The 23,772-nt window shown below is 40.3% G+C and overlaps 3 protein-coding genes across 3 annotated transcripts; 1 reads left to right on the forward strand and 2 right to left on the reverse strand.

Moving 5' to 3' along the window:
* Positions 1 to 5,781, reverse strand: LOC310996865 (ribonucleoside-diphosphate reductase large subunit-like; the record flags this gene model as incomplete). Its single annotated transcript, XM_083986367.1, has 19 exons — positions 5,643 to 5,781; positions 4,898 to 4,986; positions 4,622 to 4,799; positions 4,201 to 4,301; positions 4,044 to 4,103; positions 3,910 to 3,949; positions 3,645 to 3,807; positions 3,410 to 3,551; positions 3,219 to 3,302; positions 2,952 to 3,113; positions 2,052 to 2,131; positions 1,763 to 1,964; positions 1,492 to 1,641; positions 1,176 to 1,397; positions 1,011 to 1,087; positions 759 to 894; positions 570 to 665; positions 282 to 470; positions 1 to 192 (listed from the first exon to the last, which is right to left on the reverse strand). The coding sequence occupies exons 1-19, from the start codon at positions 5,659 to 5,661 to the stop codon at positions 1 to 3; spliced, it is 2,382 nt and encodes a 793-aa protein (XP_083842493.1). The 5' UTR covers positions 5,662 to 5,781.
* A 1,691-nt stretch (positions 5,782 to 7,472) lies between these two features.
* On the forward strand, positions 7,473 to 16,504 carry rnf121 (ring finger protein 121). Its single transcript, XM_083986850.1, has 9 exons — positions 7,473 to 7,595; positions 8,749 to 8,786; positions 9,700 to 9,841; positions 10,173 to 10,327; positions 10,434 to 10,541; positions 12,591 to 12,711; positions 12,801 to 12,934; positions 14,298 to 14,399; positions 14,946 to 16,504. The coding sequence occupies exons 1-9, from the start codon at positions 7,518 to 7,520 to the stop codon at positions 15,064 to 15,066; spliced, it is 999 nt and encodes a 332-aa protein (XP_083842976.1). The 5' UTR covers positions 7,473 to 7,517; the 3' UTR covers positions 15,067 to 16,504.
* Positions 16,505 to 18,407: 1,903 nt separating this feature from the next.
* On the reverse strand, positions 18,408 to 23,531 carry nlrc3l1 (NLR family, CARD domain containing 3-like 1). The gene is made up of 7 exons (XM_083986592.1): positions 23,465 to 23,531; positions 21,962 to 22,226; positions 21,376 to 21,480; positions 21,096 to 21,173; positions 20,904 to 21,012; positions 20,543 to 20,783; positions 18,408 to 20,454 (listed from the first exon to the last, which is right to left on the reverse strand). Exons 2-7 carry the CDS (start codon positions 22,129 to 22,131, stop codon positions 18,866 to 18,868), a joined length of 2,292 nt encoding a protein of 763 aa, XP_083842718.1. The 5' UTR covers positions 22,132 to 22,226; positions 23,465 to 23,531; the 3' UTR covers positions 18,408 to 18,865.
* Positions 23,532 to 23,772: the final 241 nt, after the last annotated feature.

Genomic DNA, 23,772 nt, shown 5'->3' on the forward strand with positions numbered 1-23,772 from the left:
TTAGGAGCCGCACATTAGACAGTCATCTTTGTTCGCTAAGGAACAGACCATGGCAGCCGTGTTGCGTTCTTTGGTCTCGTCCTCGTCAGTCTTTGCTGGCTGCGCCTCCTTCAGTTTCTCCTTGTTCAGGGTGAACTGAATGGGGTTGGCTGCAGGCTTCGTCCGCAGGTAGTACATGCCAGTTTTCAGGCCCTGGAGAGAAAAGAATAAAGGCTTTAAGATCTAACTCGGCCCTTTAATGCAGCGTGCATCAAGCCTACGCAAACTCAGCTCTGACTTACCAACTTCCAACCATAGAAGTGCATGCTGGTCAGTTTGCCATAGTTTGGCTCGGCAATGTGGATGTTAAGGGACTGGCTCTGGTCAATGTAAGCTCCACGATCTGCTGCCATCTTCAGAATAGTCTTCTGGGAGATTTCCCAAACAGTTTTGTAGAGCTGCTTCAGATCATCAGGAATCTCTTCAATATCCTGTGTCAGGCATCAAAACAATGATTAAATTATTAGAAGATTGAGAGCAGGGATATGAATCATGAATCAGTTAAGATTTTATTAAGTCTGACCCTTTACCTGAATGGACCCATTCTGAGCAATCAGCTGGTTCTTCATCTCATCGCTCCACAGGCCTCTCTCTGTGAGGTCCTTCAGGAGGTGAGGATTCACAATCTATAGGAGAAGCAGGAGTTTCACTTAGTTACCCGTCCTTCTGGGGACACACAACTTTGGAGGCACAAAACAGCAGATGCATTGAGCGCTGACCTGAAACTCTCCTGAGAGCACCCTGCGGGTGTAGATATTACTGGTGTACGGCTCAATGGACTCATTGTTGCCCAGGATCTGGGCAGTGGAAGCTGTGGGCATCGGGGCCAAGAGCAGACTGTTCCTCACGCCATGCCTGAAAACACACAGGAGCAGAGGAAGGTACGGATCAGAGATGAGCCGATATCTCCACACACAGTAGATATGAGATAAGAAATATCCAGAACAAGGAAGACATTCAGGAGGACTTACTTGGCAATTTTCTCCTTCAGTGCCTTCCAGTCCAACAAATCTGTTGGGGTTTTCTCCCACATGTCGTACTGAAGGATCTGGAAGAAAAAGAATCCGTTAAGACCTGAGCCTGTGTTTCTAAACTGTATCCCAGGATGGACTTGAGACATTGTAAAATCTACTCACTCCCTTGCTGACAGGAGAGCCAGCGTAGGTCTCATAGGGGCCGAGTTTCTCTGCAAGTTCACAGCTGGACTCCAAGGCAGCATGGTAGATGGTCTCAAAGATCTGAATGTTGAGCAACTGGGCCTCTGGGCTTTCAAATGGATAACGCATGAGGATGAAGGCGTCAGCCAGACCCTGCACACCGATTCCAATTGGCCTGTGACGCATGTTGGATCTTTCAGCCTGTGAAGAAACAGAAGAGCCGCTTGTTAACACTGAGGCCACAGGACCTGGATGCATTGGTGGTAAAGAAGCAGCACTGGTCAGTGAACCGTACCTCAGGCACCGGGTAGTAGTTGATGTCAATAATCTTGTTCAGGTTCTTGACGATGACTTTGGTGACAGATGCAAGCTTTTTGAAGTCAAAGGTCCTTTCTGGGGTGACGTACATGTTGAGGGCGATGGATGCCAAGTTACACACTGCAACCTGAACGGAGAAGAAATACATGTTGAGAATAAAATTTACTAAACCATGTCGGGGTTGAAATAAAGTTTAGAGAAATTAGCTATATCTCTAGGTATCAATACGACATCTTCATCCCCCTCACCTCATCTTTGCTTGTGTACTCCACGATCTCTGTGCACAGATTGCTGGATTTGATGGTGCCCAGATTCTGCTGGTTGCTCTTCCTGTTGCAGGCATCTTTGTAGAGCATGTACGGTGTACCAGTTTCTGTCTGCGACTCGATGATGGCATGCCACAGCTGCTGAGCCTTCACCACACGCTTGGCCCTGCCCTCCTTCTCGTATCTGAGGACACACGGGATACATGGGACGGGTTAGCTGTGAGAAAACGAGCTGTTTGATGAGAACAGACCTCGTTAATGTTGAACTTACTTAGTGTAGAGCTCCTCAAACTTCTCTCCCCAGCAGTCCTCTAATCCAGGACATTCACTGGGACACATCAGAGACCAGTCCTATGAGAATATATCAGAGGAGCAATCAGACTTTCCCCAAAACATTTATGTTCAACATTTTAGAAACTAGTCTACTTGCCAGCCCATAGGGCCCCATTGTGAACCCGGAAATGTTGAGTACCCCAAAGTTTTATGTTAGAAATATATAGTATGGGTCCCCAGTATTCAGAAACTGCCGGATGCTAATTTATATATATTGGGCAATTAGCACAATTGACATAATTAGCATAAATTAGCATAGTTTCCTATATGGGCAATATTTCTGCAAAATTGACTTGGCTGATCTGGGCAATATTGGAGTGGTTTTAGGGGTTATTGATGATGCTGAATCCATTTCTGACATTTTCAAAATTCAAAATGGCTGTCTAAACCGGTAGTGACCAGATTTAAACCGCCAGTGGGCCGATTTTGATGGATTTCAATCTGGTCCCTTCGGTTTAGACAGCCATTTTGAATTTTGAAAATGTCAGAAATGGATTCAGCATCATCAATAACCCCTAAAACCACTCCAATATTGCCCAGATCAGCCAAGTCAATTTTGCAGAAATATTGCCCATATAGGAAACTATGCTAATTTATGCTAATTATGTCAATTGTGCTAATTGCCCAATATATATAAATTAGCATCCGGCAGTTTCTGAATACTGGGGACCCATACTATATATTTCTAACATAAAACTTTGGGGTACTCAACATTTCCGGGTACTCATTTTTGGCAAGTAGACTAAACACCTAACAAGGCTTGCATAAAGCATACAAAAGATTACAGAATCTATATTGTAATTCAACCTGTACACATTTCTCTGAGTCATGTACTCACCTGATTGCTCTCCACTCGTTTCATAAAGAGGTCTGGGATCCACATAGCAAAGAACAGGTCTCTGGCCCTCTGCTCCTCTTTACCTGTGTTCTTTTTCAGCTCTAAGAACTCAAACACATCGAAATGCCACGGCTCCAGATACACGGCGAAGGCACCGGGTCTCTGAAAAGGTGAAAAACACACAAAGAGTCCGGTGATTAAAATCACTTCTACATTGTGAATACATGTCGGGCAGCGTTTTTGTGCGCATTACAAATCTGTCTTTACCTTGTTGCCACCCTGGTCGACATAACGAGCTGTGTTGTTGTACACTCGGAGCATAGGAACCAGCCCATTGGAATTGCCATTTGTCTGAAATATATTAAACACAATTAGCCATATAAAAACCTTGCACTGAGTAAATTAAAGCTCCTCTGTATCTCCTTGATTTTACTCCCTGTAGTGTGCATTTTGCTCACCCCAGCGATATAGCTGCCTGTCGCTCTGATGCAGCTAACTGCCAATCCAATACCTCCAGCTGATTTGGAGATGAGGGCGCACTGCTTCAATGTGTCGTAAATGCCTTCGATGCTGTCATCCTTCATGGTCAGCAAGAAACAACTGCAAAAACCCAAACAAAGCAGATCAGAAAAAGAAGTTTCAACAAAAACATCAGACATTTGGTCAACTCTGCTAAAGTCCCTCAGGTCCCACCTGGACAGCTGTGGCCTGTTGGTGCCAGCGTTGAAGAGTGTAGGTGAGGCGTGAGTGAACCACTTCTCTGACAGCAGGTTGTAGGTCTCAATGGCTGCGTCAATGTCTCCTTTATGAATCCCCACAGACACTCTCATCAGCATGTGCTGGGGTCTCTCAGCAACTGCACGAAACACAGATGGATTAGCGATCGAATGATAAAAAAAAAGACACACAACAAAAGATATGATTCCTGAGAAGCTGTAGAAAAGCAAACAAGTCTCACCTTTGCCGTTGATCTTCAACAAATAAGACCGCTCCAGAGTCTGTCAGAGTACAAGGACACAAACAAATTAGATTTCTACAGCAATGATCTCAAGTAAGATGTTAAATGTATGAGTAGATGGAATTCGTAATCACCTTGAACCCAAAGAAGTTGTAGGAGAAGTCCCTGTCGAAAATGATGGCCGAGTTGAGGCGCTGCAAAGAGGAGAGGACATTTTCATAAGAAATGCGAAACATAATAATAACAGTAACTTCACATTTGAAAATATGAACAAAATATATCAACACGTACAGCCTTGTTCTCCAGGACAAGGTCGAGCGTCTCCTTGGAGATCATAGGAGAGTGGCGCTTGTTTAATGGGTTGACATAGTTGTACAGGTCTTCCATCACATCTACAAAAGTGAAAAAGGAAAAAAAGGTGTAAGATGTAGATGTAAGAATAATTTAACCACTTTAACTGTGTTGAATGAATATCTAAAACAGAGGACAAAAAAACAGACTGTTGAACTATTATCAGGTTTTTTTTTTTTTTTTTTTTACCAAGTTTACTGCTGTTTCAACTAGTTTTTGTTTTAACTCTTATTTGAAATTTCATTGTAGATCTACAATGACAACAACCATACGTATGTCCTTATTTAATTACATGTAATTATAATTCTGTAAATCATTGAACTATATTGCACCATCATTTTTCTTATCATCTTTTACTCACCACTGAATACTTTCTTGGTCTCTTTGTGCAGGTTGGACACAGCGATCCGCGCTGCCAGGATTGCATAGTCTGGATGTTTGGTGGTGAGGGTGGCAGCAGTCTCAGCTGCCAGAGTGTCCAGCTCCACGGTGGTGACTCCACTGTACAGACCCTGGATCACCTTCATTGTAATCTGGGCCTGCACACACAGAGATAAAAGATGATTTAATTGTTTGTTTTTTTCTTTTAAGACTTTTTTTTTTTTGTAGAGATTGCTTCAAAGTGGTTTCAACTTACAGGATCCACAAAGTCAGAATTGAGTCCATAGCAAAGCTTCTGGATGCGAGATGTGATTTTATCAAAAGTAACTCCCTCCTGGCGGCCATCTGAAAAACAACAAACATCATCATTATCATCAATCCTCCTCTTCCTCTTCAGTCACTATGTTTAGATGAGGTTAATTTCCGGTTTCAGGGTTATGACTATAATTACAGTGGTGAACCATAGACTGTAGTGCTGACACGCCTCAACTATCAGCTGTTAATTAACTTGATCCCTTCACCTGTTCAACCAGTTATGATAACAAGAGGACACCTGTTTCGCGCCTTAACAACTGATGCCAAATGACAAATGACTGTAAATGAAAGTGAAGGTGCACTGCTTTACTTTGTTTAAATGGCTACGCAGGATAAGGTTATTTACTCTTGGCTGTGAGTCGACGCTGCAATTAAAAATGTGTTTAATATTCAGCTGCATGACAGAAACATAAACTCTGCTTGTTTCCTTTCATAAGTCTTTGTTCTCTTGTTGTAATGTCGCGACGGAAACAGCCCGCGCAAACATAACGTTACATAATACACATTTTAAAAATTTAATTGAAATTGAGGTAAAGACTCATTCAAGTGCGGTATTTCTTTGTTTTATTGACACTTGTCGGAGCTTTCGAGGAATTTTTCCACTCCTGCACATCTCTACAGCCCGACACCGTCTTATCTGACAGCACTTTGACAACAAGAAAATAAAGAAAAGGAAACCACTGTACCTCGCTTAATTACGTGCATGTTGGCAGCAAGTTGTTGGTTTCCTCACAAAGTCGATGTCGATGTTATCTTCCTGAAAACGACTCGTCTTTTGTGTGGTTATTATAGCAGGTTATAACACAGCGAGAACAATCCGCCAGCCGGCTCAGTTGAATCTCAAACTGAGGGCGCCAACAAGACACAGGCCAGTTACAAGGCTTTGTGTCAGCGGCTCAGCCAATCAGAGGCGACCTCGACCGACGCTTCGACCAATCAGAATCCACTTCCGGTCTCCTTTTCCGGGTGAAATCTGGCGGGATATTCCAAACAACAGATCCTCTTGTGTCATGTAATTATCGTCTTTATTGCAACAGAAATACTGCTGCTTATCGTTTTATGCAGTAAAAAAGTTGTAACGCTAAGGCGACCAAACAATATTAAGACTCTCAGTCAAATAAAAACATGAAATCTAAGATATAAGTATCATGACAAGTCTTTTCTGAAACAGGTAGGTCTGATGAGTAACGTTATGTATCTTGCCATCTCTTGCCTTCACTTTTTATATTTTTAATGGTGACATTTATATTATGAACAATTTTGTGATTCATTTTACCTTTTGTATATTTTCTCATTATTATGCATCTGTATCCTTTGTTATGTTTTATGTTATTATTTCTATGTAAACCTCTTTATTCCCATAATGTGTGAAATTTGTTATGAAAATGAAGATGCCCTGCCTTGTCTAATGTAAATACCACAGTAGAGATATACATAACAATAATAAAAGGCTAGTTTTACTTGCAGTTCAGAAAGTTAAAAGTTACTGAAAGGTATAATAAAGTAAAGGCTGAATTAACAAATGAAAAGCTTAAGGAAATACCATGGGAAATACACCACCGGCACCATTCAGTATAGGAGAGGTAACTGTCAAATACTGTATTTTTGAGATTATGTATGTTATGCTGTGTTAACTTCCTCAATTAAACATTTCTACTGTAAACATTGCATTTTTATTACATTATTTTCTGACAGTCACGTTGCAGATTCAGATCATTAGCTAATAGTTAACCAGTGATTAGATTGAGCCACTCTGGAGGAAATAGCCCCACCCTTACCAACTGCAACATGAAGGTGATAGTTGTACTGTACTTACTAGTTTTACTTATACACTATTATGTTCAGAGCAGGATTTCTGCTAGTTCCACACTTTTACATTATAATTTTTCTTTGAAAAGATACTCCCACTAATGTCAGAGTTTAATTTTCATTGAAACCTCAGTTTTCTGCTTTGCACGCATACATTTCCTTTTAGGTAAATCTCTTGCAAATTGACTTGACCTTATTTGCGCATACCAAGTCACACACTCACTATATTTGACCTACATTTTCCGACTTTTATTTTGAAGGGGACTAAATGGCAAACAAGAATAAGCAGACTAACTGGATATAACAACTGTACGCACCATGACAGGAAACAGCCATCTGTGGCATTAATGCGAGGCGGAGACAGTTGAGAACATAGACTGAAGGTTGAGAATAACCTTATATCCATGATTGTGGAAATGTACAAGAAACAGAAACGTTAAGACGAAAATGTATACAATTTAACAGAGGCCGGTGAAAAGAGAGATGGTTATTTAGTAATTTCAGGACGACTGTGTATTAAAAAATGTTTAAAATGAATGAACACTGAGGAAAAGTAAAAAGTAAAAAAAAAAAAAAAAAAAAAAAAAAAAAAAAAAAAAAAAACCTGAAGATGACAGTCACACGATCTGCGGGGAAGGCTTTTAATTTGAAAAGACAAAACCAAACCAGACCGGAAATGACAGTCTTACCCGTGTTGCTAATGCCAATGGACCCGGAACGGAACCGTAAGCATTGAAGCAACACTCCTGAAGATGGCCGGGGTGTTTGAGGTGGAGGTTGATGGAGTGGAGCACGACCATGGACTGGAGCATCACGATGAACCGAACCAGGTGAGAGGAATCGGACACATCGACCCAACATGACAGAAAAAGCGCGATGGGGGTGAATTATATCGGTGTGCGGGGCTGCCAGAGCGGAAACTCTTGTGTTAGCTGCTGCTACCAACGGTTTAGCACAGCGTAAGAAAGCTAACCACTGCTACAGACTGAGCCATCTGTTACCGAGCAAAGGTTTAGTGTCTGCTTGAGTGCATTGTACACCGAACATGAAAGTCTGCGTTTCGTTCAATAGAATCAACGAGGCCAGCGAGAAACGCCCCGTGAGCTATTAAAAATGCTAAGCTAGTTAGCCGGCTAACGTTCAAGTCATGCCGTTATCTGGTTAAAGTAGCTGAGAGGTTATTTTTCAAAATAAAATACCCATTCATCGAAGCTACTTGTAAAGCTGCACACACAGTTCGGTTTAAAATAGGTGTTTGGCCGACGTTGTAACTTTACAAATAAAGCTGATGTGGCCGATTGGGTCAAAGGTGATTGCCTTTTCTGAAGGGGTTATCAGTGTTAAGGCTGGGGGAGGCGATCATACCACTTCCGGTGTGATTTCAGTCTTATGGTCACACCAAACCTGAAAGTCAAACTGATGTCAGAGCAGGTGCTCAAACTGTCATGCACCACAAAACAAACAGTTTCAACCTACTTAAGTCATTTTTAATGTTAATAAATGTGCCTCAGAGGCAGTATGAGCTGCATGGCTGGTTTTACAACAGGCTGACAAAGTAAACATAAGAGCCTTGTGTTTGATCTACTGATGATTAAGTGTGATCAAGTGAATAAAGTGTGAGGAGACCTTCTGTGTTTCATGTCAGAAGTAAAAAATAAAATAAATAAAAAACACAAAAAAAAACACATTTTTCGGTAGGATAAATTCAGGAATAGCCCTCTTACCTCAACTTTGTGAGAGGTATTGCTTACTATACTAGTTAGGTGTGGTCGCTTTGTTATTAGTAATCAATTGTGACTGTCCTGTTGCTGTCCTGTTGTGTAACTCTTAAGATAAGCCACACATGAAAACAAATTATCTTTGAATTGGGTCAGAAAGACAAATATTTGTATGTGCTCAGTTGAGCCTGTATTATCAGTTTGTATTGCTGGCTGCTTAATTGGTAGTAATAATCATTATTTTGTCCTTGTCTGTTGTCTGTAGTTCGATGTGTCCAAGCTCTCACCAGAAGAAAAGTGGAGGTAAGTGTCTGAACAACACTTTTATTCATTGTTTTGCAACCTATATGTGTATAATGGGGCTAAAAAATATACAGAAAAGCTGCTGTCATTTTGGCAGATATTGTAATACGAGTCTGTGGGTCAGTTGGAAAGGTCATTTTGATATCTAGTGTGAATATGAAGAATGATGACAGTGTCATTTCTGTTGGGGCCTGCACCAAAACAAGCACGTTCCTTAACAACAACACCTTCTTTTTTTTTTTAAAGATTTATTTTTATCAACAGGAGCTCTTATTACAGTGTGTTTGTGGTGCATAGCGAGCGTTTGTGACAATAAGATAAGTCATTCATTACAGGAGGGACATTCATAAATGTATAAACTCACAGACACACCACATAAGGAGGGTATTTGAACATCATTTTACCCTTTTTAAGAAATTGCAACTCTTGTGGTTTGTCTGGTTTTGATTATTTGTTTGTCAATATATAATGTGGTCAAATTTCTTTATTTTCTCTGCAAGGGTTTTTAGTCATTAAGCCACAATATTTTTAGGTAATGAAAATAAGTTCACACATCCCAGTTAAACACTTTTAGATTTGGTAGAAAATTAACAATAACTTTAGACAGTGAATGGGGACATGACGTGTAAGAAAGTACTCTGCTGATAGAAGCTCATCTCACTGACATTAAATGTTTTGCATGCCTCCTTTCTTTTATGTTTAACACATAGTCTAACCAAGTGCAGCAGAAACATTTTGTGACAGCCAGGTTATTAAAAGTTGATGTTACAAACAGTTCCCAGCCCAACCATTGGGAGACACCAGTGCACAGGGCTGTGTATTGCACCTTTTAAAGACACGCCTGTCCTGCATTGTTATGAATCACCAAGTTGTGTGTCTGACCATAGTTTAACAAGTTCTTCTTTTTCCACAGGGTGGAGCATGCGAGAATGCATGCCAAGCACAAAGGCCATGAGGCCATGCACGCAGAGATGGTGCTCATCCTCATAGTCACTCTGGTTGTCGCCCAGCTAGTCCTTGTGCAATGGAAACAGAGACATCCAAAGTCATACAATGTAAGACACTAAACACACCCAAGAAAAATGTGTGAGGTTTTGTCTGAAGACACATGATTACAATAATTAATGTTTTGGATGCAGAAAGAATTTAGGTGTAAGCTAGGTGGTTTGTGTTTGTGTGTGTTTGCACTGATTGGGAGGGAAGGGATTAAAGAACGAGAAGAGAAAATACCGACAGCGGTGCCACTCACAATAGTGTATTGTCTTATTTCAATCCACATGGCAACATAAAAATACACTATATTCATTCCAAAAGTGAAATATTATTGTTGTATGTTTACACAATACTTGCGTGCTTCTCTAACATGTGTACTGTTCTGTCTTGTAGCTGGTGACTCTGTTCCAGATGTGGGTAGTTCCTCTCTACTTTACTACCAAACTTCACTGGTGGAGGTTCTTGACCACGTGGTTTATCTTCTCTGTCATCACAGCGTACATCTCCTACCGTGCCACTCGCAAGCCACTGGCCTGCACCACACCACGGTATAACCATTGTTTACACCTCGCCGATATTGAGAGACATCTGCGTCTTCAGTAATCGGACTGTGCATTACATTTTCTAACAAACTCCTTTGTTTGTGTTTCATAGGTTGGTGTACAAGTGGTTCCTCCTCCTCTACAAGATCAGCTATGCCACAGGAATAGTTGGCTATACTGTCGTCATGTTTACACTTTTTGGTATAAACCTAATATTCAGGTATGTATCATCAGTTCCACAACATTTAAATGGAGCTAAATTAACTTTTTTTTTTTTTTTTTTTTTTTTTTTCCTCCTCAATTAATCTCTATTACTGTTGAAAATATAGTGGATTTTCTTTTAAACCACTGAAAATAAACTCTAGGTTGCTTTTGACAACACTAGCTATTTTTACTTCCCTTTATTTTCCATTTCAGGTTCAGATTTTTCAATTCAATTTCAATTTATTTGAAGTGTAGAATCACCATAGACACATGGTCACGAAACACTTTACAGTCAATTGAAAGAAAAAAAGACAATCAGAAGACAAGCAGTACATTTTAACAATTACAATTCCTTCAGCCTATTCATTATTCATTGAAATACTCGATTGATGGGTGGTGTTTTCACCCTTTTTTCTCTTTCTTTTAATCTTTATCTGTGGTCGGGACCACTAGAATTTGATTAACTTTATCATCTCATATCACAGGTGTGTGAATTAACAGGAAGCCATAACACTGTCAACCTTCCTGAATGACATGGTTTACACTTCCTACCTAGAAATATCACCTAATCTGGAAACTTCCTCACCTTTGACACAGAGGCTCTGTCTCAGATTTCTTAATTATATGATGCAGCTGAACTTTAGCTTTCGTTACCATGGTCAAATATGTAAAACAAACAAAGCTTTTTTTTTTTCTCCCAAACTCTCTTTATTCATTTTTTTCATTTTGAACATAATACACAACAGACTGTAATACAAACATCATACATTTACATATAATGGTCGTTAAAGTTATATTAAATTAAAATTAAAAATTAAATTAGATTAAAAATCTCAAAATATACATAAACATATACAGCGGGGAAAATAAGTATTGAACACGTCAACATTTTTCTCAGAAAATATATTTCTAATGGAGCTATTGACATGAAATTTTCACCAGATGTCGGCATCAACCCAAGTAATGCACACATACAAAGAAATCCGAACATTAATGTCCATAAATTAAGTTATGTGTAATAAAGTGAAATGACACAGGGAATAAGTATTGAACACATGAAGAAAAGGAGGGGCAAAAAGGTATGGAAAGCCAAGAAAGCAGCTGGAGTTTGTCAGTATTTAGAATGTAATCCTGTCTCCTATCAGTGCAAAGTAATATCTGCTGGTTTAGTCCTGATTGATGCCTTTTTGATGCACACACACCATGCAAGACATGGCGGTTGAGTGCATTACTTATTGTTTTCTTTGAAACAACTGTACCTGCTGATCCCAGGTCTGTCTGAAGCTCTCCACCAGTGTCCTGGACTGTTAGGGAACCCTTCTGATTATTGTTTTGACTCCTGTTTTGCAATAGTAAGGTTGTGTAGGTCTTTAGACAGCTCTTAGACAGCTCTTTGCCATTGCCCATCATGCAATACTTCTTGTCTGACACCTTGGTGGTGAGAAACCTTTTTAAAAGGCATCAATCAGGACTAAACCAGCAGATATTACTTTGCACTGATAGGAGACAGGATTACATTCTAAATACTGACAAACTCCAGCTGCTTTCTTGGCTTTCCATACCTGTTTGCCCCTCCTTTTCTTCATGTGTTCAATACTTATTCCCTGTGTCATTTCACTTTATTACACATGACTTAATTTATGGACATTAATGTTCGGATTTCTTTGTATGTGTGCATTCCTTGGGTTGATGCCGACATCTGGTGAAAATTTCATGTCAATAGCTCTATTAGAAATATATTTTCTGAGAAAAATGTTGACGTGTTCAATACTTATTTTCCCCGCTGTAAAGGGGATTAATTCAAAAGAAAAATGATATATTTATACAAACATGCACATACATATACACATATATAATCCATATTGAGGGTAACACTTCTAAAACTTGCCATCAGACTCTGTGCTGTGGTTAAAATAATTAATAAATGGCTGCTAGATTCAATAGAACTTTCTATCAAACAAAGCTTTCAATGTGTTTGGCCACTTGTTTTAGCATTAACACCAGACGTATCTGTTCTGTTGGCTAAACTGAGCCATGGTGTTCACGTGGTGGTTTTTCTGTCCAGGATAAAGCCAGAGGATGCAATGGACTTTGGCGTTTCACTACTATTCTACGGTCTGTACTACGGGGTGCTGGGACGGGACTTTGCAGAAATGTGTGCAGACTTCATGGCTTCAACTGTTGGGGTGAGTGGACCGATTACAGACACTGTATGTTGCCCTGTTGATAGTAATGACTATGAGCTAAAGTGTGTTTTATTATATTTTCTTTTCAGTATTACAGTGCATCGGGCATGCCAACCAAGCACCTCTCTGACAATATCTGCGCCGTGTGTGGTCAGCCCATTCTTGTGGATGTCAGTGAAGAAGGGATTATTGAGAACACATACAGATTATCCTGCAACCATGTGTATCCTGCCACGCAGTTATTGACATATGGTCATACTATTATCTCTTGTATCAGCGAAAGAGAAGTGAAGGCACACTGTGGAAAATTTAATTTCTGTAAAAGGTAAAGTTGTGCATTTGCGAATAGTGCGTGCACTAAATCAGCAGACCAAAGGGAAATTGACAGTTAACTTGACCTTTATATCAGACTGTTGATGTTATGCCTGTCTGTTCTTCTGAATTTATATGACTTCCCCCACTATTATCTTTTGCTGCTTCTACACTGTAATTGATATGCAATCATATCAGCACAGCTCTTATCAGCAGGCAGATGTTATTGGGGGATTTTGGTTAATTCCACTTGTGATATTATTTACAGATACACTCCCTGAGCACTTGTTTAGGAACATCACACGTGTTGAGAGCAGTTCCCTTTGTTCTCAAAACAGTCTCAGGGCTTCATGGCATCAACTCAGCAAATTTTGTAAATATTCAGTTTAATGCTGATATGATCATGATCATCCTGGACTTGGGAAGTCACCAAAGTAAATTTAACTCACTCAGTACAGATCATTATCATGCTTTAAATTGCCATTATATTCTAAGTTGGAGTCATAAAATAATCTGTATGGCTGCAACAGTATCCAGAGAGGTTATTACATTTAAACAGTTGGTGACTAGTACTAGAGACCAGTGTCCAAGTGTGCCAAGAAAACATTTCCCAATCCAGTACATCTCCACCAGCCTGGAGTGTTTGCACGAAGCAGGTTGGGTCTGGATGTGTTGATCACTATGAGATGTTTCTCCTATGTACTTGTGTGTACTGTAGCCTTTCTATGAGCTCCAGTCTGTCTGGCCTTTCGCCTTTGAACTCTCCCATCAACAAGATGTTTCCATCCACAGAACTGCTGCTCAGTGGCATTTCATTACATTTTAGTAATGATAGTAGAATAGTAGAAACTCTAGAGACGGTTTTATGGGAAAATACTAGGAGATCAGTAAAAAAAAATCTGCCTATCAGTCAGGTCATGCATTTTTCCTCATTTTGATGTTTGATGTGAACTACATCTGAATAATTTTATGATTTGCACTGCTTCCGCACCCTTTTGGATAATTGCAGGAGAACATGCTAGTGCTTAATTTACAGAACATTACAGTTTCATAGGCAGCAGGTCTTTGCACATTTGATAGCTTATTTTCATAATTCAGCTTTGATATATGTACTGGTAATCATCTATGATTTCATACATTCATCGCAGCATCTTGTCCGTCATTTTCATATTCCACTAAAACTGCCATTTCAAGGGAAAGAAAATTTTGTCCTGTGTATTGGTTTTCAACTGTTGCTCACGTCTTCCTGTGCCGAGCCTTAACTCCATAACCAGGTTCCATGAGTTCTGCATAAGGGGATGGTGCATCGTCGGAAAGAAGCAGATGTGCCCGTATTGCAAGGAGAAGGTGGATCTGAAGAGGATGTTCAGTAACCCGTATCCTTTTTATTATTGTTTTCATTGTTCCAATTTTTTTTTGTCACTGAATATCTGTTGTTCGTGTCGTGAGTTGATGAGTGAGTTGGTTTTATTTCAGAAATCAAATAGATTAAAATGCCACGTCCAAACCTGACCTGGTTGGGATTTCTCAGCCACAGACACCAAATCATTGCTGAGAAAACCCAGCCATGGCAAGTTACTGGAGAAGGGCATCTTTCCTGTAACAGGAAGCTCTGACAGTAAGTGGGTGAATATTTCAGGCAGCTTATTGGAGGCAGTTGGGACAAGAGATTTATAGGTTATATGCCAAGTTCCTGTTCCTTTTTGTGGTTCGGTGTTCACCCTTCAGACAGCTGCGGTGACGCTGCGACAATGCTGATGCTGCCACAAAAACTAAACACAAATCCTCACTGTCATCAGTTGTATGTTACTGAGGCTTCACATGAGCATAAATTATCATTGTCAGTTGCTATGATTTTGTGTGCAACGACAACTAAAGCATGCTATTGTAAATGTTATTTTCCTTAACCAATTTTTTTTTAGCTGGGAGAGGCCACATGTCATGTACGGACAACTTTTAGACTGGCTTCGGTACTTGGTGGCTTGGCAACCCGTTATTATTGGATTTGTGCAAGGTATTAACTACGTCCTGGGTCTGGAGTGACCTGCAACTGGCAGATATGGACATAAACGCCACGCGAAGAAGATATGCACGGGCTCAAAAGACTGAGTGGGCCTAACATTGAACTAAAACACCAATAAAAAGTGTCTATACTTTTTGTATATATTTATAGGCACACATTATCTGTATTTACGGTTTATTTGAATTTTATTGGTAATCTGAATTTGGATGTCTGTGTCGATTTCCCAGGATTTTCTTCACACAACATTACACCTAATAATTGGTTTGTGCATTCTCACAACCTAGTTAAGCGGTTCTCAAAATCATTAGAAAGGTGCATTTCACTAATTTATGTCTTAAGTGTGTGTTGATGCTTAAAGGGTCATGCTAGAGTTTTTCATCCTCATGTTGATTATATGAGTAATACTAATAAATATTAAAAGGAAATAATCATAACAATTGCTCCCTTTACCTCCTCAATTTACAAATCCAGTACCCACAGACTTCCTCTGCACTCATTTTACGACTGCGTCACTTGTGTAATCACTCACGTAACCGTTTGACCCGCTTGATGTTGAAGTGACACGGCCGACAGTTTCCTACACGCTGAGAGTCATGCTCTGTACGTGCAGAGGCTTCGTCACGGTGCGGGGGGAAAGTGCCAGTCATAACATGAGCAGAGGATTCCTCATAGAGAACTTGTTAAGATGGAACTCCTTGTTACTTGATTTCAAAATGTCCACACTGTCTTCATGCACACTCATCCTTACCAACTTGGCAAAACAGTCTTTGTTTTGACTTTTTAATTTTATGCAATATCTCGCATCATTAAGTCTGCTTTTAAATCGGAGAAATGTCACTATTTATCAAACAGTCCTCACACAATTATATGTTTTGATTGAACGGCCAGTTCACTGACTTTTTAAAATTTTCTCACTTGCTGTAGCTCTATCTGTAACTCGGTCAGTTTTCTTTGGAACTACTTTCTACCAAAGAAATGTTCAACTGTTGAGTTTGGGGGACGAGACGCATTGCTGCTACAATTTTGAAGCATTTTCTATGCTGTTGGCATTAATACCTACATTTTATTGGGGTAGCAGAAAGTCTGAGCAGATAAAAACAAAATAGAATCTGCATGGCTAGATATTGCTATAGGTGATAAATGTTTTTCTATAGTTTGACTGAACTTTGACAGTCCTGAAATTGAAGTTTCCTAGTAAGCGTGAAGCTGAGATACCAGCAGATAATTGGATGAACTAACCCTAATCTTAACTTTAACAAAATCTGACTTGACGAGGACAGAAAACATCTGAGCATGATCCTTTAACTCCGTGAGAGTGCTGATGGTGCCAGTCTTATTTCAATGTGATCTGTTCAAATGGAGGTCCCAAAGGGACTGTGTACAACAAGGCCAACATGATCATTTTGTTCTGTTGTCAATGTTTTGATCAAGATCTGTTAATAAATGTCACATGGTTTAGATGTGTGTGTATGATGATGATTTACATTTGCATGTTGCGGTTTATGCTCCCAACGTTTAAAACCACATGTTCATGCACTGAGGATATACTGACATAATTGGATCAGGTGACAGAGTTGTCATCTGTGTAACCATGATGTGTCAACAACCCCCAGAAACAGGAGAGGGCCAGTCTAAGAGGAATTTCCCCATTGTATTGTTTATGTCCATGTTTAATGCTCTCTGTGTGGGAGGAGAGGAAGTGAATTCTCTCTATAAAGTATTTCCAAACGGCAGCTTGCACTAAAAAACCTCTCACTGGAGCTGTCAGTATGAAGCTGTCATCTGCTGTCAAAGGTAATATTCAATAACACCAAACTGTTCATTTTGACTGTATTGTGGCTTCGGCTGTTAACATCTGTCTCTGCAACAGCACTGGTCTCTCTGTCTCTGCTGCTTGCAGATGGATTTCCAGGTACAATATTTTTGTGGCTGACAAAAAGCTTTTGTTCTAATGCGATTCAGTTTATGTGCTAAACTAAATCTTTTCTCCAGTTTCAGAAGATGAATCTCCAGAGATCATTGGGGAACAAGAAGTCCAAATTAAATGTCATCGAGGTAACATCTGAAATTATCAACACCTATTAAGTGTATTCTGACATTTGCAGCATCGTTGACCTGTTGTTGGCCAACAGATCAAAGGATTTTAATATGAAGCTAATTTAAAGCTGCGTTTGTGGTCCGTATGTATTTTGCCTTAAAGGTCAAACTGTGGTACTTCACTGTGATGCATTTACAAACGACGAAGATGATGTGACACTTATCTACTGGCTCGTCAATGGCGCTTTCCCTGAGGACATATGCACCAATGGGAGAATAGTAGAATCAGAGGAGTGAGTATTATGACTTTGATATTAACGTTTCAATGGAAGTCACCATACCACATTAGAGCAGCCATTTAATAATCCGTGTACAGTTGATCAAACATCAAGCTGCAACAGGTTCTGCAGACTGTGTTATCCTAACAAGCCTTCAGCAAGGGCCTAATGACTGTTTGTTTTAGGGAAACTTTGGCGGAAGGTCTGATCCTGCATAGGAGTTTGCTGCTGCTGAACGTCACGGCAGAGGACTTCACATCCAACTTCACCTGTGTTGTGACCAACACCTCTGGAACGGCCCAAAAGCAAGTAACTCTATCAGCATCACGGGGTTCGCGTGTAGGAAAAAGAAGGAAACACTAAATGTTGCTGCTGTGAAAAGTGATGAAGATCTCTGAGCCATATTTTATCTTACAAAATGATTCATGTTGAAATTATCTGTGAATTTACTATTATATATGCACACTGTCAGGTGGAACTTGGTATGCATTTGGTTTGATGATCCTCTGCTTTATCCAAGGAAACGACATCCAGACATTTAATGTGTAACTGCCTCCTTGATAGGAATGTGATATTAAACTGTCTAAATCAGTGTAATTTAGATGACTCGACTTCACAATGTTGCTGTCTTTTAATGTATAATATAGAGAATATTGTAAATGGTTATTTGTTGTGCTTCTGAATGATTTCAGTGTCTGTGTGTCGATGAGCCATCTTAAATTTGTATATTGCAGCATTTTGAAATACACTATAATAATGAGACAAAGCTGATTCAGTCAATTCATTCACAACCCCTTCAGTGCTGATGATGAGTCACTGTGGCGATTTCCCCAAAGATCTATTGTCAATTGAATCATTGATGTCAAGTTGGTAACTTTTTTTTTTTTTTGGTGTCACTGTCGTTACTTTCATAACAGCTCTTCAGTGTGATTACCACCTTGTGTAGCAGAAAACAAGCAGCCAACAGAATACAAAATGATTCAGTTTTCACAAATGTTTCAGTAATAATCAAATCAATTTAATTAAATACATGGGATCACAAAATGGCCATGTTCATCTGATAGTGTCAGTTCTTTTAAATCTGAATTGAAATGAATGTTAATATCTTAACAGTAGAGAGGCTGCAATAATTAATGATGATGATCACAAATATGTACATTTTATATAAAAAAAAGAGAAAGTAAGGCCGCCTTATTAGCTTTTGTAAATCCATCATAAGACACAAAAAATCACACATTTCCATTTCTCTTTAAGACTCCACATCTTTGGCAAATCAAGAACTAATGATTATATAAGCTGTAAATGCTTAAAAACTCTTCACTCTTAAAATTGCTGAGAAAGAAAACACATTTGTTTAAGGAATAGCAGACGTACATGTTTCTCCATCAGCACAGGCACAGGTCTTTATAAGTTTACCTCCTCTCCAGAGAAAGTCTTGACACACTTTGTAGTGAAATGTGATGATTTTGTGCATCAAACAGTTTTTAAGTTTTTAAGAGTCAAATCAACGGGATGCCTCTGATGCAGACACACCCAGCTCCTCAAAGCAACGCTGCAAGTTCTCCATCCTGTTGGGATGCGGGTTTTCTCTAATCCTCTTCCGGAGGAGTGCTGCAGCATCTGCAGTCACTGCCGGCCACTTTTCATTGGAGACGTAGAGCCGCTGGAGGAGGTCCCGGTTGGTCTGATGTGAAAATCCAAGCAGGAAACGCAGGAAAATGTCCATTTTGCCGTCTTCGCAGAGCAGGCTTTTGTCCACAGCACTCTTGTACAGCTCTGTGATTTTGGGCCCCTTGAACATCCCTTTCAACCTTTCTCTCAGATGCTGCTCAAAAATGTTCTTGCCTTGGTTTGTAAAGGACAGAAACGCGTACAGGGCAGCCAGGTACTCCTGCACGGTGGGGTGGATGAAGCTCACCACCTTCTCGTGAAACAAGACGTATGGCTTTGTGACATACTCTGTGCACAGCCCGCTGTTCACGACCGCCTCCTCGTCACAGATCTCATTAACTTTCCAGTCCGACTTGTTGATCTTGAACTCGCCTTTTTCCAACAAGGTGAAAGCCAACTTCCCAAGATTCATCAGAAAATTGCATTCTTCCTCCGGGCTCCTGTCTGGAGCTCGAAATTTGCGATACTGCCGCATGAGCACCAGCACAAGCTTTGTGTACAAGTAAGTGATGCCCCTGGGCGGCTCTCCCTGCATTCCCTGCTCCCTAAAGATTCGATCCCACTCATCGGCAACCACTGTGCAGAACAAGGGCAGGTGGCACATGACATGGAGCGATTTGGAAGATTTGATGTAGGCAATCACCCGCGTTGCTTGATCGGGGTTAGTAAATCTCTTCTTGAAGAACTCATTCTTGTCCAACTCGGGGAATCCACGCACCTCTATCTCCTCATAGTGCGTATCCCACGGAATAGCTCGCTTTAATTGGGACCGGCTGGTGACCAGGAAAATGCCGCGGTAGAGCAGCCTCCCTCTGAGGAGGTTGACCACGATGCCGTTCAGGGTGGTGGTCTCTTTATAGTCGCTGACAAGCTCTGTGTTTTCAAAGTCAATCTTCCCACTGTACTCATCAAGGCCATCAAAGACAAACATCACTGGGAACTCATCACATCTATAATCCTCATCCCTCAGTTTCTTTATTTCTGGGTAGAGCGTCTGCATTATTTCCAACAGGGAGATCTTGGTGCCCTCGAACTGTTTGAGCTCTCTGAACGGTAAAGGAAACAAAAAAGTATCAGGCTGGTCTTTTGTCCATTCGAGGATCAACTTTCTGACCGCCATTGACTTCCCTGCGCCTGCCACTCCAGAGAGCAGTATTAACTTGATGTTGCTGTGCAGCGCCAGCCTGTCAGTGTTCAAAATATAACCAGGAGCAAGACGCATCCCAGCTTCCCGGTTGCTGTCCAGTTTTTCAATCTTCATAACCTCATGTTCAATATTTGGCCCATTGTCACATGTTGAGGTTATGAAGTTGTCAGTATAAAGATCATTAAATTGCCTCTTCTCTTCCGACACGTGCAAGTCCTCGCATACGTCACAATATTTCCTCTTATATGTCTCGCCTAAATCGTAACGCACTTCGTCTGAAAAAAACAAAAAGTGTACATGTAAATATATCATATCAAATCATTATTATATTAATAATAGTAAGTAATTCAGGGGTGTACTTACGTCTGAGGCACATAGTATAGAGCTCTCTAACCATCTTCCTCTGCCCCATCTCTTCCAGAAGGACTTTTGTGACCTGCATAGCTACTTCAATGCTGTAACGCTCCAGCAAACGGTCCACAATGTCCAACATGTCCATGCTTTTTGGAGAAGTGTTGAATGTCTGTGGGTAACGGCTCCACAGCATCATCTTGAATCTTCTCTTATCTGGGTCTTTCAGCTCGTTAAGGATTTTGCAGAGAGACTGATTCCAAAAGAGAAGAAGGATTACATTTTAATTCCAGTGCTGTTGTTGTTGTCAACTGAGTCAGCTGTTTTGTACTTTGTGTCTTTCCAACTGATACAATAGAGAAACAAAACTGACCGTGAAGGTGAACGCCAGAGTCAGAGAAGGATGCCTGATCTCATTCGTGGGTTGGACTAACTCAGGTGTGGCAGACGGCTCTCCAATCCCGTCATCTTTATCTTTAAACCTGTTGTAAATATATTCAAGTGTCAATCTTGCATGAAGTCACACATACATTTCTTAGTGCCTTTATGTGTCTGTATTTCTTACTTAGGGATTTTCTTTTCACAGTCGTCACTGTCAAAGGAGTAGCAGCTTGAGTACGAATCTGTTCTTTCCAGCTGGACCCTTAAATCAGGCAGACAAGAGGACTTAAGATTGGCTTTAGCGTGACTACGAGATTATAGCACAGTTGTCCTTGGACTCAATAAGTAACAGCAAGTCATAGTACATTGTCAGGCACACTGGCACAGCTGTTTCCTGAATTTAATGTGATGAATACACACATTTCTAGACTGATTTAAGCTTTGCTGAATACTTTTTCTTGTACCTCGTGGAGCATCCTTCTTCTTCGTCAACCATTTCGACTGAGATCATTGAAGATGTCTGTGACACGTAGCTCAGAGCTGGGGCTGGGCCCCGGCTCGGTTGTGGCCTGAAAATAAGAAAATAGAGAAAAATTACAGTTTGTTAATTGCTTAGTGACCACATAACAAGCCATCACTGGTTTCCATAACGCATGTCAGATAAGCAGTTCATTTTAAGCTTCAATGTCTTTCACAAGCAGCATCATGGCTGTCAAGTCTTGGGTATTTGTATTAGGATCTACAAAAACTTTTGAAGGTTGATGGACAAGCATGGACTTAACCCCATTTTCTATTATGATTCATTTCACTTTTCCTTTTTTTTGGGGGGGGGGGGGGGATTACTGCTTTATTTATCTTTGGGCTTGCTTCATTCTAAAAGCCCCAAAATTAAAAAAAAAAGTACTCAGTATTTTTAAAAATGTATAATTGTAATTGTTGTGACTTATCACATTAAATTCAGGTAAATAACATCTGACTATCCATATAATCTAATGACAGTACATGTAAATTCCATGTGAAATAGTAAGTATGTGAAAAGGATCTCAGTACCAGGAGGCAATATCCATTGGATTTTCTCCAAGGTCCAGCGATGGTCTTCTCTCAGGGATGAAGTAGAGATCATCATCATCTTCATTAAACTCGACCTGCTGTCCTCTACCAGACGCTGCCTCCCCGAGGGAGCTGCCTGACGGCGAGGCCTCCATTTCAACGTCGTCCATCGTGTTGTGGAGAGGGTCAGCCGATGACTAACATGCCAAATGCAAACACTGATGGTTTTTCATTTTCCAGGAATGGTCTCTGGACCCGTCAGCGCCTGCAGATGAACAGATACAAAGCACAGCAGGGTATCAGCTCTCAATTTCTCCATCAGGTGTTTCACTTAACACCAAACCTGATTTTCAGGTTTCAACCACTAGAAACTTGCTCAGCTTGTGTGTGTGTGTGCCCTAAAATGTGATACTGCCAAAAAAAAAACAGAGACAAGACAACATAACATAAATGAAAGAATTGAAGAAGCAAATTAAATGTCCTTAAAACTTATTTGGAAATGACAAGAATTTCATTGCACAAAGCAAAACTTTTAAACACACAATGCCATGCTCTCTCTCTCACTCACTCACACACACACACTCTCTCACACACACACACACACACACACACACACACACACACACACACACACACACAGATTAGTTAAGTTATGCTTAACAAGTTGAAAGTTGCTAGTGTATTTAGAGGTTTTAGGACTTTGACCCTCCATGGTGTGGGCTTACAAAAAAACTTTGAAAAGTTCAAAAGTTCACTGTTACAGACTTCTTGGTAGCTAAAGAATGTGAAATAAATGTATGTTTAAAAAGCACCATCATAATCTCATAGCTTTGCTTTTTACAGTTGCACCATTATATTTAACTAGATGTGCTAGTTGACATTATGGCAGTCATTGATCGGTGATCAGCTCACTGTTCACTGTGTCGTCGTTGATCTGTTGTGACAGTTGAATCATATCAATCACAGGACGATCACAAAGGAGCAGCTGTAACACACACACAGTCTATGACACACACCGCAGGGAGCTGTAACCTCGTTTAACTCCTCTGAGATGGTTTCGCTGTCACAAACGGAAGCGTCGTAACCTCCAGATCAACTGACACGATGGTGACAACTTCAGCTAACAGCTACATGAGCTAATTTTGACGTTTCTCCCTCCTCTCCTCCTGCCTCCTTCCGCATATTGAGCCCATGACTATGACAGACTGTCCGTATGTTGTTTAGTATATCAATGTACACCCCAGCCTCTTTCCCTGCCTAATAATGTCAAAGAGATTATTTAAGTTATACTATAATGCTAACTCAGCAGGCTAGCATGCAACTTTGTATTTGGGATCAAACCCAGAGACAAACAGTTTCTCTGAAGCCTCAAACCACAAAGAAGGCGACGGAGCTGTACAAAAAATCATAATACCGTTTCATAATGGCCATAAGTGTCATTTTTAGCGCATTAGTATTGAAATAAACGCACCATTTCCTATTTAAGACATAACGTTAGCTTACCTCTGTCTAACCGACGCAGGAACCAAAGTTTCCTTTTGCTTCTTCTTCTGCCTTGACCGACAGAGGAAGAGCGACGCACAACAAAGCAGCTTCCGCCACCTGCCGGTCAGTGTGTGAACAGCGTGTGAACACCAGGCAGCTTCTTTACAGCAGAGCAGAAATACTGACAGATATTTTATTTAAATAGCCTACAAAAAGCTTCTTTACAGCAGAGCAGAAATACTGAAAGATATTTCATTTAAACAGCCTACAAAAGACACACATCAAGAGGACTCAAGCTGAAAGGATAATTTCATAATTCATTTCAT

This window comes from Trachurus trachurus (assembly GCF_905171665.1).
Source record: "Trachurus trachurus genome assembly, chromosome: 14".
In the NCBI taxonomy this organism is placed as follows: domain Eukaryota; kingdom Metazoa; phylum Chordata; class Actinopteri; order Carangiformes; family Carangidae; genus Trachurus; species Trachurus trachurus.